Source organism: Drosophila subobscura, chromosome J (assembly GCF_008121235.1).
Source record: "Drosophila subobscura isolate 14011-0131.10 chromosome J, UCBerk_Dsub_1.0, whole genome shotgun sequence".
NCBI lineage: Eukaryota > Metazoa > Arthropoda > Insecta > Diptera > Drosophilidae > Drosophila > Drosophila subobscura.
Window position 1 is genome coordinate 15,340,813 of NC_048532.1, and position 13,475 is coordinate 15,354,287.

The 13,475-nt window shown below is 47.8% G+C and overlaps 6 protein-coding genes across 7 annotated transcripts; 3 read left to right on the forward strand and 3 right to left on the reverse strand.

Annotated features, from left to right (window-relative positions):
- Window positions 1-958: 958 nt before the first annotated feature.
- Window positions 959-2,911, reverse strand: LOC117894923 (succinate--CoA ligase [ADP/GDP-forming] subunit alpha, mitochondrial). The gene is made up of 4 exons (XM_034802227.1): window positions 2,738-2,911; window positions 1,875-2,323; window positions 1,383-1,667; window positions 959-1,316 (listed from the first exon to the last, which is right to left on the reverse strand). Exons 1-4 carry the CDS (start codon window positions 2,772-2,774, stop codon window positions 1,101-1,103), a joined length of 987 nt encoding a protein of 328 aa, XP_034658118.1. The 5' UTR covers window positions 2,775-2,911; the 3' UTR covers window positions 959-1,100.
- A 573-nt stretch (window positions 2,912-3,484) lies between these two features.
- Window positions 3,485-5,746, reverse strand: LOC117894921 (GPI mannosyltransferase 3). 2 transcript variants are annotated; one of them, XM_034802226.1, is made up of 6 exons: window positions 5,531-5,746; window positions 5,217-5,446; window positions 4,686-5,153; window positions 4,043-4,624; window positions 3,742-3,985; window positions 3,485-3,651 (listed from the first exon to the last, which is right to left on the reverse strand). In XM_034802226.1, exons 2-6 carry the CDS (start codon window positions 5,342-5,344, stop codon window positions 3,511-3,513), a joined length of 1,563 nt encoding a protein of 520 aa, XP_034658117.1. In that variant the 5' UTR covers window positions 5,345-5,446; window positions 5,531-5,746; the 3' UTR covers window positions 3,485-3,510. The 2 variants fall into 2 exon arrangements, with proteins under 2 accessions (XP_034658117.1, XP_034658116.1); XM_034802225.1 differs by having other exon boundaries at window positions 3,485-3,985; window positions 5,531-5,745.
- On the forward strand, window positions 5,426-6,547 carry LOC117894925 (mpv17-like protein 2). Its single transcript, XM_034802229.1, has 2 exons — window positions 5,426-5,578; window positions 5,651-6,547. The coding sequence occupies exon 2, from the start codon at window positions 5,762-5,764 to the stop codon at window positions 6,431-6,433; it is 672 nt and encodes a 223-aa protein (XP_034658120.1). The 5' UTR covers window positions 5,426-5,578; window positions 5,651-5,761; the 3' UTR covers window positions 6,434-6,547.
- Window positions 6,548-6,558: 11 nt separating this feature from the next.
- On the forward strand, window positions 6,559-7,664 carry LOC117894924 (mpv17-like protein 2). The gene has a single exon (XM_034802228.1). The coding sequence runs from the start codon at window positions 6,699-6,701 to the stop codon at window positions 7,587-7,589; it is 891 nt and encodes a 296-aa protein (XP_034658119.1). The 5' UTR covers window positions 6,559-6,698; the 3' UTR covers window positions 7,590-7,664.
- A 51-nt stretch (window positions 7,665-7,715) lies between these two features.
- On the reverse strand, window positions 7,716-9,833 carry LOC117894920 (integrator complex subunit 10). The gene is made up of 3 exons (XM_034802224.1): window positions 9,585-9,833; window positions 8,478-9,528; window positions 7,716-8,412 (listed from the first exon to the last, which is right to left on the reverse strand). The coding sequence occupies exons 1-3, from the start codon at window positions 9,779-9,781 to the stop codon at window positions 7,768-7,770; spliced, it is 1,893 nt and encodes a 630-aa protein (XP_034658115.1). The 5' UTR covers window positions 9,782-9,833; the 3' UTR covers window positions 7,716-7,767.
- A 317-nt stretch (window positions 9,834-10,150) lies between these two features.
- On the forward strand, window positions 10,151-12,254 carry LOC117894196 (protein nutcracker). Its single transcript, XM_034801112.1, has 2 exons — window positions 10,151-10,778; window positions 11,366-12,254. Exons 1-2 carry the CDS (start codon window positions 10,673-10,675, stop codon window positions 12,157-12,159), a joined length of 900 nt encoding a protein of 299 aa, XP_034657003.1. The 5' UTR covers window positions 10,151-10,672; the 3' UTR covers window positions 12,160-12,254.
- The last annotated feature ends 1,221 nt before the right edge of the window (window positions 12,255-13,475 follow it).

Here is a 13,475-nt window from a genome sequence, read left to right on the forward strand (position 1 = left end):
TGACATTTTTTCAGTGTGACCGCGGAAAATGGTGTTTGTGTGACTGCGAATTTACCGAAAATATATGCCTTCTGACCCTCGGAAATATACCGAAACATACCTTATCATTCCTATTATACCAAATCAAAAATCATTTTCTAGATTTTGATATTCTAATTAATATTGCCAACTAGTGAGGACTCTCAGCACTAAAACCAGAATTTTATGCCTTTGACGAATCAACTGTATGTGCGCTGAAAGCCTTATTGGCTAGTAATATTGAACAGGAAATTCAATATCGGGGGATTCGATTTCCGATTTCTTAGTGTTATTTTGACTTTAGTAGGGTAAAATTTGCATTTAATGGTATGCAGTGTGACCGCGGGCTTTCCGAACAATTTCACCTTTTGATCATCAGAAATATACCAAATACCATTTTCATTTGCATAATATACCTTAAATATACCAAGAGGTTATCAACAAAGAGTGCATGTTAGCGCAAACTGTTAACAGCAGAGGGCTTCTGTTAAGTTACTGAAATGCAAACGGCGCCGGAATTTGATTTGCTATTGAAATTATTCAACTAATTTCATGGTAATTCCTGTATTTCGACACAATTTGCATATTTATTATACATTCAAATACAATTCGCATTAGGATTTCGAGTAAACATTTCTAAAATGAGGCAAAAAGGCAACATTCGCAACATAATTTTCGAGTGCAATGAACAATTTTTGGATTTCTTAAGTTTTTGTCTTTGGTGCGAGATATTTAGTTGTAGATATTTATAGTTCAACTTTGGTGGTGGTACGGCAGTAGTTAACTTAATTCTTGGAATATTTCCTGCCCCCCTTGCGGGGGTTTCTTCACTTCACTTTAGCGGAATTTTACAATAATAATTTATTTATGATTTCATTTCGATTTCGACACAATTCAGTTTTGTTACGGCTTGCCGTGGGCTGGCTTAAACTTTGTTTGCTTAATTTTAAGTTGGTAATTCCCTTCATTTCATAGATAAATCTCCTCTCCGGATGAGTAGCGTACTGCTGGTACGTTTCGGCATTCGTCACACGATTTGTTCAATGTTTAATGTTGTTTTTGTTGATTTTTTAATGGCATATCTAAACTAGCTCCAATCGCTTCATCTCCTTGAAGAGCTCATGGCCCATTTTGGCTGGACTCCTGGTCACAATGACGCCGGCCTTCTCCAGGGCGGCAATCTTATCGTTGGCTCCGCCCTTGCCGCCCGAGATGATGGCACCGGCATGGCCCATACGACGGCCGGGTGGCGCCGAAACGCCAGCAATGAACGACACCACAGGCTTGGCCTTGATGCCCTGTAAAGGAACAACAGAAAGGCATCAAACAAGTTCCTTTAACTGCCAGGAAATCCCAGATCTTACCGTATTGAACTCCGTGAGATAATCGGCAGCGTTCTCCTCGGCCACGCCACCAATCTCACCGATCAGAATGATGCCCTTGGTGTCGGGATCCTTGAGGAAGACCTCCAGGCAGTCGATAAAGTCGGTGCCGTTGAACGGATCACCGCCAATGCCCACACAGAGGGTCTGGCCGAGTCCCACCTCAGTGGTCTGGTGCACCGCCTCGTAGGTCAAGGTGCCCGAGCGGGAGACAACGCCGATCTTGCCGCGCTTGTGTATGTGACCCGGCATGATGCCAATCTTGCACTGCACACAAGAGAGAGAGGAAAGAGAGAGGAGGAGAGAGAGTTTCGTTAGCTAAGGTCCAACCGGTTCATGCGTCGTCAGACGCAGAGATAAGCCGCATAAACAATGACAATCAGAGGAGAGCGACCGATCGATCGATTGAACTTTGCACCTCCCTATTTCCACTGCGGCTTATCTGTTTGGGGCACGGGTAGTACGAATACGAACCTGTTCGGGCGCAATGATGCCGGGGCAGTTGGGTCCCACCAGGCGGGATTTGCTCTGGCTGATCAGAGCGTGCTTGACCTTGACCATGTCATGCTGTGGCACACCTTCGGTGATGCAGACAATGAGTGGAATCTCAGCATCGAGCGCTTCGATAATGGCAGCTGCGGCGCCCGGTGGTGGCACATAGATGACGGTGGCGTGTGGATCCGTTGCCTTCTTGGCCTCAGCGACGGAGGCGAACACGGGCAGACCCAGATGCTGGGTGCCGCCCTTCTTGGGCGAAATGCCGCCAACCAGCTTGGTGCCATACTCCAGAGCCTGTTGGCTGTGGAAGGTGCCCTGCTTGCCGGTGAAGCCCTGGCAGATCACCTTCGAGTCGCCCGTCAGCTTTAGATTGCCGCGCGTCTTGTTGTACTGAGAATTGCAGCGAACGCCAGCGACGAAGCCATCTGGAAAAAGTCGAGAAAGAAAAACAATTTCTATTATCAATCAGAAGTTGTGTGTGTGTGCCTGTGTGTCTGTAATTATGTTAAAACTTTGTTTGTTCGTCAGGTCACATGCGGACCTTGAACACTCGCACCACCCCCTCGCACCCCTCAGCGGACAGTGCACCCTCAGCACCAACCAGCTGCTGCCTGTCACTGCTTCTTCTTGCCTCCAGCCACGTCGTTTTTCTACAGTTTATTAATTCCAATTGAACCAGATTAATGCTCATTAGTCGTAGGTACACAGCCACCTGTCTTGCACTGCTGCTTGCATGTTTGGTTTGCTTTTCAAACCCCATAAATCCATCGAAGTTATATAATTTATGCCGCGGCCGCTGACTATGTTTCGCAATAGTTTGTTTTTGTCTTGCTGCTTACCTCGCACTTTCAGCAGCGCTCTCATCGATGCAGCCATTTTATCTGTGTGTTGCGGTTGTGCGATAAAAGCTGTGCAAACTGCCTGCTAATGGTTTTAAACGCGTTTAATTAATGCGAGAGCTGGACCCAAAGAGAGAGGCGGCGCGGTTTGTTCCACTGTAACACCTGTCTGCGATCTGGCAGCATCGTGCCGCCTACATCACACAGCGTTGCCAGTTGCAGATTCTAGAAGAGCTGCCACACGGCACATTTTATTTTTACAGCGAAATCGAGAATTGCATTTTGGATTTTTACAGCTATCTTTATTGGTAATTGCATTGCAGAGTGACCCTGCAGCTCCATTCTGAAAATGCCTATAAAATAGAGACTGAGGGTAGAATTTGATCCATTAGTCATTAAAATTTCACATTTCACCAACTGAACCTTTATTTTTGAGTTATTAAAGCAAAGGACAGTTTAAAAATATATTATATTGCCTCACTTTAGACATAACTTAAACGCTGGCTTAAACATAAACTACGTAAGCCGCGCATTTAATCTCTACAAATATCGAAGTTTCCTCGTCGAATTTCTCCTCGTCAATTTTTGTTTTAAAACTTTCCTAAGGCCAAAAATGTGTGTGTTAACGGTACAAAATATATATGTACAATCGCTTTGTTTTGTATAAAAGTAATCTCTGCCTGGTCATGTGTACTTTACGTATTTTGCTTTTGAACGGAGGGCTGTGATTTGTCGCCAGTCTCTTGCTTTGTTGGGTCTTTTGCATAAATTACTTAATTAAAGCGCTCATTGGAGAGCAGCGACTCAACGTCCTGCTCCGACGGGAGCTGCTGGTCGCGATTGAACGCATTCTCTTCGCCCTTGAGCAGACGCTGATAGACCTGAATGGCCCGTCCAGTGCGCAACTGGCGGTGCTGCAAGAGAGAGGCAAGATTAGGTGGCTGGGCGCCCAGGGCTTTGGACCAATCGTTCAGCAGTGCCTGGGACTCGTCCATTTGGATTACCTCTGCATGCTCGATGCTGTGCAGCAGCTTGTAGTTGCTCAGAAAGTCGCCAATCTTCTCAGTTAGCGAATCGAACAGCACCACATGCGTGGGCAGGGCAGTGCGCGGATGGATGGGTATGTGGGAGTTAAGCCAGTGATTGGGCGACTCATAGAAGCGATCGGCTTCGTCCTTGAAATTCTCCTGATGCTTCAGATTCGGCTCGCAGGTGAGGAAGCGCATGGTGACATTCTCATGGATGTGGCTGGAGGACAGACAAGAGATTAGCTTAAAGCGGGAAGCAAACTCAGACTTGACTCACCTGTAGAACGGCGTCGAGTGGCATGGCATGAGGAAGAGGATGTTGGCACGCTGTTCACGCTCATCGCGATACTCTTGGGCAATGTCCCTCAGCTTGGGCATCAGATCGATGGGTCCCTTCTGGTGCACCGTGCTCAAGTACCAAGCGGGCAGTGCATTTCCCAACAGAATCACAAACGCCGTGCACCAGAGCATAGTGGATGAGGCACGATAGCTCCAGCGGGACAGGGCTTCCACGGTCACGTATAGGCACAGCGGTAGCAGCGGGGACACAAAGCGGAACTCCTTGTGCTCCACGGTGCTCAGCACGACCAACGTGAGCAAAATGGTAATCAGCAGCTGCTTGCTGACTTCGTACTTCTCGGACTTGCGAACCGTTTCCATGATGCCGTATATAAACGGAAGCGTGTTGATGCCCAGCACTGTGGGCAGGCCGACGGTGAAGTACCAGTGCCACGGATGCGAGCCATAGAAGCTGCCAATGTTGTTGAAAATGTTGTACTTGAGGAACTCATAAGGCGTCACAACCAGCTGACCGTGGCAGTACGAGTCTATGGCAATGCCCAAGCCGGCAACAAGTAAACTGAAAGAGAAACCAAAGCATGAGTAAAGTTTCCCTGCCCAAAGCAGTCTCCAGCACTCACCCAATGGCCAGGAAACGCTTCAGAATCAACTCCACCGGCGACTGGCGACTCTTGCGCAGATGATAGATGGACAGGGGCAGCCAGATAACAGCAGCCGTGGGACGCAGGAAGCAAGAGATGGCAGCGGGCCACAAGTAAGCGGTGCCCTCGCCATACCAGGGGAAGTAACTCAGCGCAATCGTGGTCAGCGATGCCTCCAGGGTGTTGGCCAGGGTGCGCGAGCCCGTGTAGAACCAGAACCAAGGCACCAAGATGAGGAACAAGGCCCACTTACGCTTGCCGGTCCACACATAGAAGCGATAGTCGGAGTAGGCCGTCAAGGTGGCCTGCAGAATGCGCGGCAGCAGCACCAGCAGCTGAACGCTGTCCAGATGGAGTAGGGCCAGCACTTTGTACAGTCCTGCAATCAGCAAGGGGTACACATAGCTGCGTATGCCCTGAACCCACTCCCATGTGAGGTAACCATAGCTGAAAGCAAGGGAAACACTTTTCTGAGCAGATGGACTGAAGAATTATTGGTTGTTGCCTTACCCAAAGGTCAGTTTGTGTGCCACTTCCAGGCTCTGCCAGTATTCATCCGGCACATAGTAGGTCTTCACCACGAAAACGGAAGCCAAGCGAACGGCCAGAATCAGGCCAAAAACGTACAGCAGATTCATCGCTGCGGGGGGGCGAGGCACCACACGGCGTGCGAGTGGCTGCTGGCGCGTGTTCTAGTCACTTGTGCTAGTAGTAGTAGTAGCTCTGGCTTATGCTGTCAACTGAAATGAATTATGCACGTTGGCCGTACGACATTTACATATTTATTTTTTGGACATTTGTTTTTTGCGGCAGCCGAACCTAACCTTAAAAAGCGACCAACGTCAGTGGCGAGGCCGGCCGTGGGCGACGAGGTGCGTGTAAATATGTCTTATAACACGACACACTGTCGTTTATAGGCACAGTTTTATTTTTGTATATTTTAGCGGCGCGAAGAACTGTTTTTGGCGGCCTAAAAATAACGCGAAACAGAGATCAAAGCAAAATTGTGGAGAACGACGCCGACGGTGGTGTTGCTGCGCAGGGCTGCAGCCGATATGTTGCCTATCGTTTCCACTGGTCTGATGATGCGCAATGCCGTCTCACATCTGCGTCAACGAGCAACAATGAGTCTGCACCGCAATTATAGCCGTGGAAAACCGGCTGATAATATTTTTGGAAAAATGTTTGGCAAGTATTTGGCAGTCACGAATATTGTGGGATCGGGACTGCTGCTGGTGGCCGGCGATGTAGTTACTCAACAATATGAAAAGGCCATGCATAAGAAACGATTCGACTTTAACCGTTCGGGACGCATGTTCGTAACGGGTTTGGTCGTGGGACCCGTGCAGCATGCATTCTACAGTCGCCTCGATCGATTACTTCCGGACTCAAAACGTGTTACGGCAGTGAAGAAGATATTTTTCGATCAGCTGTTTATGTCGCCCACCTATATCTTTCTGTTCTTCTATGTATCCAGTTTGTTGGAGGGCAATACAATCAAGGAATCAAATGCAGAGATACGCGAAAAATTCCTATACACCTGGATGCTCGACTGCATGATCTGGCCGTGCGTACAGTATCTGAATTTTCGCTTTCTGAATCCCAGGCATCGCGTCATCTTCATAAACGTCACCAACTGCATGTACATTGTTCTGCTCTCCTACATAAAGCACGATATGGGTGCGAAAAATCACAATCAAACTAAAATTAATGAAAAATCCGACTAGAAACCTGCAGCTGCTTGGCAAATGTCTGTAATTCACGTTTTTACAACAAAAACTTTAAAATATTCGAAATAAAATTGTGCCAGTGGCACTGGGCTAAAACTTACTTTCGATATTTCGAGTTTCACTTCAAAGCAACCCTTCAAAATGATAACGTAACGTAAAATAAATGGAAAAAACAGATAAATACAATACACAAAGTGGAACGGAAGACGAGCGTTAATTTTGAATTGTCTTGGTGTCCGCCTGTAGGCAGCGCAGTGCTGAAATGTTGACCATCCGCTGTCTGCGGCTGCTGCCCGGTGGCGCGGTCCGGCTGCGTCCGCTGTTCGCCAAACAAATCGATGTACCTGTCGCCCAACAGCGTTCCTTTACAGCGCTCTCCAGAGTGGTTCGGGTGCGAGGGGCTGCTGATGTAATCGCTGGAAGTGCATGTGGCCGTCGGCTGATAAGTGGCAAGACGGGCGAGCCACTGACACTGCTCCTGCATCGCTGGTCGAAGCTGGCGTGGAGCAACATGTTCGGCAAGTATCTGCTGGTCACGAATGTGCTGGGCTCCGGCCTGCTCATGGTCGTGGGCGATGTGGTTGCCCAGGAGTACGAGTATCGCAGGGGACTGCGCCGGCAAGATCGCTACGACACGGACCGCATGCTGCGCATGTTTGTGGCTGGAGCGCTGCAGGGGCCGCTGCATCACTACGTCTACAACTGGATGGATCGCATTATGCCTGCCAGAACGATGACAAACATTGCCAAGAAGATACTCATCGATCAGCTGGTGATGTCGCCCGCCTGCATTTTCATATTCTTCTACTCCGTGTGCTATCTGGAGGGCCAAACGCTCGAGTGCACAAACAAGGAGCTGATTGGAAAGTTTCCCTACATCTACTTGCTGGACTGGATGACCTGGCCGGCGGCGCAGTACATCAACTTTCGTTACCTGGACACCAAATATCGCGTTACGTTCGTGAACATCTGCACGGCCGTGTACAATGTGCTAATGTCCTACATGAAGCATGACTTTGGCATACACCTGCCGCTGGAGCACGAAATGCAACCATCATTCGTCGAATCACTCAGTCAGGGATTACGACAGCCAACAGCGGAAGCCGCAACAAAGTCGGAAACAGACAAAAGCACAGCGAAAACAACGCACTAATCTTACTCAACTTAGTAGCTACTTTTTTTGTGATATTGATAAAACGGAAACACTAAATTCCTAAGTCAACGTCGAGGACATATCGTTAGTTATTTGTGCACACTTGTTAATAGAAAACAAAGAGGCTATTCTATATACCACATTTATTTGCTTATTACTTCTAACGACCTGCCCTGGATCACTTGATTTCGATGGTCTCCACGGGCTGTATGCCAAAGATGTGCTGTGCCAGCATCAGCTGCTCTTGGCTGATAAAGTTTGCCAGCAATGTGATAATATTCTCATTGCAGCGTGCAATCTGCTGCCTTGTAATCGTCTTAAACTCATCCCGGGCGCCCTTGTCCGCGCCGCGCGTGCCAATGCGACGTGCAGGAACACCAGCAGCACCGCTGCCTGTGCTCGAAACGCCCGTGGGTGAGCCGGTTAGCTCGAAGTTGGAGTCCTCCAGCTGTGAGTTCCAAATGTGCGAGAGCTCCTCAATCAAATCGATGCTTATGATGTAGGTGGAGAGCGTGCGCAGATTGAATGTCTTGCGCTGCTTAATTACACTGAAGATCTGCTGCGTGAGCCGCGTATCGTTGAGCAGATTCAACTGCTGCAGCACTAGGAGATCCCCCAGCAGACGATCCGAGCAGTTGGGCTCGTAAACCTGCCGGCTGATGCGACTAACGATGGCGCCCGTGCAATACTGAACGAGTGCGGCACGCGTGAGCGGCAGAAAGACCATGTGGCGATGTCCCTTCAACGTCATGTTCTCCAGCAGATGACCATTTGTGGCGGGCAGTTCGCCAATGATTGTCAGAATGCACTGAAAGCCCTGGAGCTAAAGGGAAGAGCAAGAAATGAATCATGAGAAGGATAAGCGAACGAGTCACACGATCCACTTACCGTCATGCTGCCCTGCATCAGATTGAGACTGAGGATCTGCAGACTCTGCACCAGGCTGCTCTGCGTTGTCATTTCGCCCATCAGCTTGTTGGCCTCATCGCGATGGCCAAAGTAAATGGCCAAATCGAAGAGGAAACGTGATATCCATGGAGCCAGCGGCAGGGCCACCATCAGCTGGCTGAAGTCCCGCTGAAACTGATCCGTGTTGAGCAGCTGCCAGCACTGGGCCGCGTGCAGAAAGGCATTCGAGAGGTCCGGACTGATGGGCGTCGTCAGCGAGAACTTGGGCGGCTCCATGCTCTGGTCCTCGGCTCCATCGCCATCGGGCGCCCACTCAATGAAGCCCTCGACCAGCACATGACTGACATCCGCATCATCGATGCGCAGCCTGCAGTTGCGTATGTAGCCGTACAGCGAGTAGATGAACAGCGTCGTGGCATAAAAGAGAACCTTCGAGCTGCCCGGCGGACTGGCGGAGAGAATGTCCACCAGCTTCTCCCAGTAGACGTTCTGGCTGCCCTGCTTGCTGAAGGGCAGAAACGGCTCCCAGCCCATCATCTGGCCGCAGAGCATTAGGACTTTGAAGATGGTCTTCCAGGGGTCTGCAGGTTCCGTATCCGAATCCATTATTTGCCGCAGATAATACTCCAGAGAGTTGGTGTACAGCCTGCAGGCCAGCACAGGCGGCAGCTCTGGCGGCTTGTGCTGTATCATGGGCAGCACATCCTCCACCAGTATGCGCTGATACACATCCGGATCCGTGGTCATGCCCTCGGCCAGCAGCTCGAGCAAACGCGGCGCGTGCGTTGTGACCGATTTGGGGAATTTCTTAAACATCAGAATATAAATGCAGATGCACTGCTCCAGATCGTCGCCGCAGTGGTTGATGGTGTGCATGAATATGTTGTGCTGCACATCGGGCGTCAAGTGCTTGTACATCTTCACAAAGAACTCCTGCTCCGGCGTGTTCTCGTTCTCGTTTCGCAGGGCATTGGTCAGGGCGTTTATCTCTTGCCACAGCTCTGCATGCCGATTTGGGAAATTGGTGGCACTGCAAAGGGTATTCCATTTGGTTGATATTGCATCTGTTTTGGCCTGTGTACTCACATGACACTGAAACACTTGGCCGCCTCCTCGTAGTTCTTGCCATCGCGCTCGAAAAGGTACGCCTCGTACTGCACATTGAAGGCTGTGGGATACAGGACCTTGGCCGTCATGATCCATGCCTTGGCCGCATCCGGATCGCTCTTTCGAAAGCTCTGCGCCTGCTTGACCATAAACAATTCATTCTCCTCGTTTGTCATTATTTTTCTTCGTCAACAAAAACATTTAGGCGGCAAGCTCTGAACAGCAGTGCTGTCCAACCTGTTTTGCCCGTCAGATCTAGCTTTTTTCAAAACAGCGGCTAGCAGGAAGTTGCACTTTTTACTTCTCTATTTTCAGTAATTCCCAATGATTGGACCTGATTCAATTTCTTCAATAAATATTGCTTTGTATTTAACGTATATAAATGATTAAGGGCATGCTTTATGTTGACTTTTCCTGCTCCTCTATATTAATTTAGCTATATTTCACCACAAATAATACGCAGCACTGCTTACCAGTCTCTGTGTGCCGTTAACCAGCACTGCTCTGTTTAGTGTGTTTTACAGCCCTAATAATCGGCTAATCGGTAATCGAAAAATGGGCCAGCTGATATTCCGTGGGATTTTCGCAATAAATAAATAAACTAAAAGAAATTATACTGCAAAAATAAGATGAGTTGAGCGTTTACATACTGACGAAATTACCGGTGAACAAGCGAACGGAAACTATACGTACGCGGGCCCACGCGCGTAAGTGAAAGATGATTAATGCGGTATATTTGGCATCTTTGTTTGTGTGTAAAAACAATTGTTGTTTCTCGGAATATAGCATACTAAAAACAACAGACCGAGTTACCCTATAAATGCAGTCATGTCGAACAATTGTGATCATTCTTATTCGGCGGGAAAGACTGGATGCACACGCTCGTCGTGTGGTTTATGACCAGTTTATGAAACCCCTTGACGTTTATACATATGTACATACATGTATATACGTATATGTATGTATATTACGCAGCAACCCGATTTTGATTGTCATGCTGCTAAAAAATGAGTATTCGGACAGTTTAAGCAGAATCGAAGAAACCAAATTAAAAAGTAAACAGTAGAATGTCCGAAATAAAAACGGAACCCGAAAACAGCGACGGTCCCTCAACATCTGGGACACAGCAGCAACAGGTGTCTGCAACAGTCAGCGACAAGCAACCAGCTAAAGGTGCGTATTTCATACTTCCAATTTGTAATCTCATAGTTGTGTTTACTCTGCACTTACCTCCATATCCGTAGATAACGGAAGGTTGCGAGAATGTTCTAGTATTATAAATTATAAAATTATGACAAATGTGTAAACACATACATACATATCATACACATACATATGTACTTGTAGCATAACTAATTCCACCGATTTATCTTAATTTCGCTGTCGCCTGTTTTGATTAATTTTCGTAGCTGTAACCGTATAATTGGCGTAACGGTAAACACTGAACAGTGTTGCCAAACACATATTTACTCGTAAACGCGTTCTGTTTCCTGTGTGTGTATTTTTCGTATGTAGTGAATGAACTTTTTGAGTTTTGTACTTGCATCCATCCCCGCACGCAGCAGGTTAGTTTCCTCTTGTAATTTTTTGCTCATTTAAATACCAAACGAGAACACAATCACCCAACTAACTAATCTTTGTATATCTGAATAGAGAGCACCCAGAAATAACACATTCAACACACCCAAAAAAAAAAAAAAAAAACACCAATCAGACCGAAGTTTTTATTGAAAACAAACAAAAACCAAAACTCATTGCAGCGGCTGGACCCAAGCGACGTTTGCTGCTGGAACCGAACCCTAAGGAGAACACTGAGCCACCTCTCGACGTCGAACATGCCACACCGGAGGATGTGCCGCTGCATATGCGCCAACTGTTGGCCCTGTGCGAGAGCGAAGATCGCAAAATCGCGCCAGCCGAACTGCTGCTGCTGCTCATCTATCTGGTGGCCATGGAGTGCGGCTTCGTGGAGGTTGAGACCTACAGCCAGAAGCGACACAAGCTCCAGCCGGTGCCCGCCTTCAGCAGCTTTCATGCCGGCAATGTGCGGCTGCTCAGCCTCGAGCCGCCCCATTATTCAGTCGGATTCAATGATACCGTCTTCTCCTTCAAACTGCGAACGCTGCACGACAAGCACACAACGGAAGAGGCGGCTCTGGTGATCGCCATGGAGTCTCGCCTTAGGGCCGTGCATCTCGGCGATGAGCTAATGGTTAGCCTTAGTCCGCCGGTCTCCTCCAAGCTGCCAGGCTACAGCACAGCTCTCACCATCGCTCGCTATGTCCTCAACATACAAGCGAAGGGTAAGCCGATCTTCAATCGCTTTCGCAAGCTGGACAATCTGTCGTACCAGCTGAAGCAGAACCTCTTTCATCCGATGCGCACCCAGCAGCTCGGGCAAATCAATCAGCAGCTGCAGCCCTCACTCACGGGCCTGCCCGAGGAGCTCTACCAGGAGATATTCCGTTATCTCAATCGCACGCAACTGAAGACGGTGGGAAAGGTTAATAGTCTTTTGAATTATCATAGCAAAAGGACACTGAAGCGTCGTTAAGTGGATCAAAGTTCCTCATAAAAATCTCTAATTTATTTCTATGAAATTAATTTTTTGTTTGTTCTAAAAATAAATGTAATGTTTAACGAATTAAATGGGTATGAGTTTGATTAAATATGTTTATTATTAGGGTTCTGAATCGAATAAAATAAGAGGCGAAGAAATCGCTTTTCAATAAATAAAAACTCAAGTTTCCAAGGCAAAAGCAAACAGTTTTATAATTTCATTTTACTATCAAACAAATTATTTAAAAATATATTTATTTTTGCACTTTCCTTATCCTTATCGTTTGCATGTTTTTTGTGTTCTTTTCTTTTTGCATTTTTCCGTTCAGTGGTGGAGCCCACAACGCCATCGGCGGAGTCATGTGAATCCTTTAATATATTTGAGCCAACGCCAACACCAATGCCATTGGACTGCATCAGCATCAAGAGCAGTGCCAGCAGTTACTTCTACGATCGTGATAATTTAGGTAAGTGTAAATATACACCTCCATACGATACCCTATTGATGCTGAGAGAGTGCGAGTGTGAGAGAGGGGTACGCGCCCCTAAACGAGTCGGCCCTTAACCACAGAAGTGCAGAAAGCGTAACAAGCGGCTCCAGCAGCCCAAACAGCAGCCGAACCGTACACACACACACATGCCAGACACACACACTTCCCCCACACATCGATGCGATTTTTTATGCGCACGCAAAATCCACAAAACCCACGCGAACAACGACACCAGCATACAGGAGGAGCCCTCCTCAAACACCAGCCCCAACCCATTGCAAGCTTCCCCTTTTTTCGGCTGGGGATAGCATCCACAATTTGGTCTCTCCCTCGGCAGTCGTCGGGACACTTGCTGCTCTTTGCTGGGCTCCTATTTCGTGTTTATATTACGATATCGACTTTCTCGGGCGACCTTATCACTGAAATAATAAAAATAAAAGCAGAATCGGGGAACACGCACAGCTTCCCAGGGAAAGTGCCGCTCCCACTGCACTTCTGTTCGTGCCACCTTCTGCTTTTTGGGAGGCTTTCCCTGGGGTCCTGTCGAAATTATCCTGCTACAACTTTATCAAAATAACGAAAAACAGTGACAAATGCATAAATAAATTATAATAACAACAACAACAAAAGGGAAAAGCGTGCACGCTCGTATTCCTATGGGTCGGCTCTCGCTCTCGCTCTCTCTGGCTCCATCTCTTACACTCATTCCCTGTCTCTGTCTAGCTCCAACTCTATCTGACAGCTTCACAATTTTATTTTTAAACATTGCCGTCTCCCGAAAAGCTCTCGAGAGTAAAAGCTTGTGCTCTTGAACGGGTCC

What these genes read in the sequence shown, in the direction of transcription:
- LOC117894924 (XM_034802228.1), top strand. Translation starts at nt 6,699, where the DNA reads ATGTTGACCATCCGCTGTCTGCGGCTGCTGCCCGGTGGCGCGGTCCGG.
- LOC117894196 (XM_034801112.1), top strand. Translation starts at nt 10,673, where the DNA reads ATGTCCGAAATAAAAACGGAACCCGAAAACAGCGACGGTCCCTCAACA. An exon ending in CGACAAGCAACCAGCTAAAG is followed by an intron (nt 10,779 to 11,365) that starts GTGCGTATTTCA and finishes AACTCATTGCAG; the next exon opens with CGGCTGGACCCAAGCGACGT.
- LOC117894920 (XM_034802224.1), bottom strand. Translation starts at nt 9,781, where the DNA reads ATGACAAACGAGGAGAATGAATTGTTTATGGTCAAGCAGGCGCAGAGC. An exon ending in GCCAAGTGTTTCAGTGTCAT is followed by an intron (nt 9,529 to 9,584) that starts GTGAGTACACAG and finishes TACCCTTTGCAG; the next exon opens with TGCCACCAATTTCCCAAATC. An exon ending in TGATGCAGGGCAGCATGACG is followed by an intron (nt 8,413 to 8,477) that starts GTAAGTGGATCG and finishes TCTTCCCTTTAG; the next exon opens with CTCCAGGGCTTTCAGTGCAT.
- LOC117894925 (XM_034802229.1), top strand. Translation starts at nt 5,762, where the DNA reads ATGTTGCCTATCGTTTCCACTGGTCTGATGATGCGCAATGCCGTCTCA.
- LOC117894921 (XM_034802225.1), bottom strand. Translation starts at nt 5,344, where the DNA reads ATGAATCTGCTGTACGTTTTTGGCCTGATTCTGGCCGTTCGCTTGGCT. An exon ending in GCACACAAACTGACCTTTGG is followed by an intron (nt 5,154 to 5,216) that starts GTAAGGCAACAA and finishes CCTTGCTTTCAG; the next exon opens with CTATGGTTACCTCACATGGG. An exon ending in CACTCGACGCCGTTCTACAG is followed by an intron (nt 3,986 to 4,042) that starts GTGAGTCAAGTC and finishes TCTGTCCTCCAG; the next exon opens with CCACATCCATGAGAATGTCA.
- LOC117894923 (XM_034802227.1), bottom strand. Translation starts at nt 2,774, where the DNA reads ATGGCTGCATCGATGAGAGCGCTGCTGAAAGTGCGAG. An exon ending in AGCGCTGCTGAAAGTGCGAG is followed by an intron (nt 2,324 to 2,737) that starts GTAAGCAGCAAG and finishes GACTTTTTCCAG; the next exon opens with ATGGCTTCGTCGCTGGCGTT. An exon ending in ATCTCACGGAGTTCAATACG is followed by an intron (nt 1,317 to 1,382) that starts GTAAGATCTGGG and finishes GTTCCTTTACAG; the next exon opens with GGCATCAAGGCCAAGCCTGT.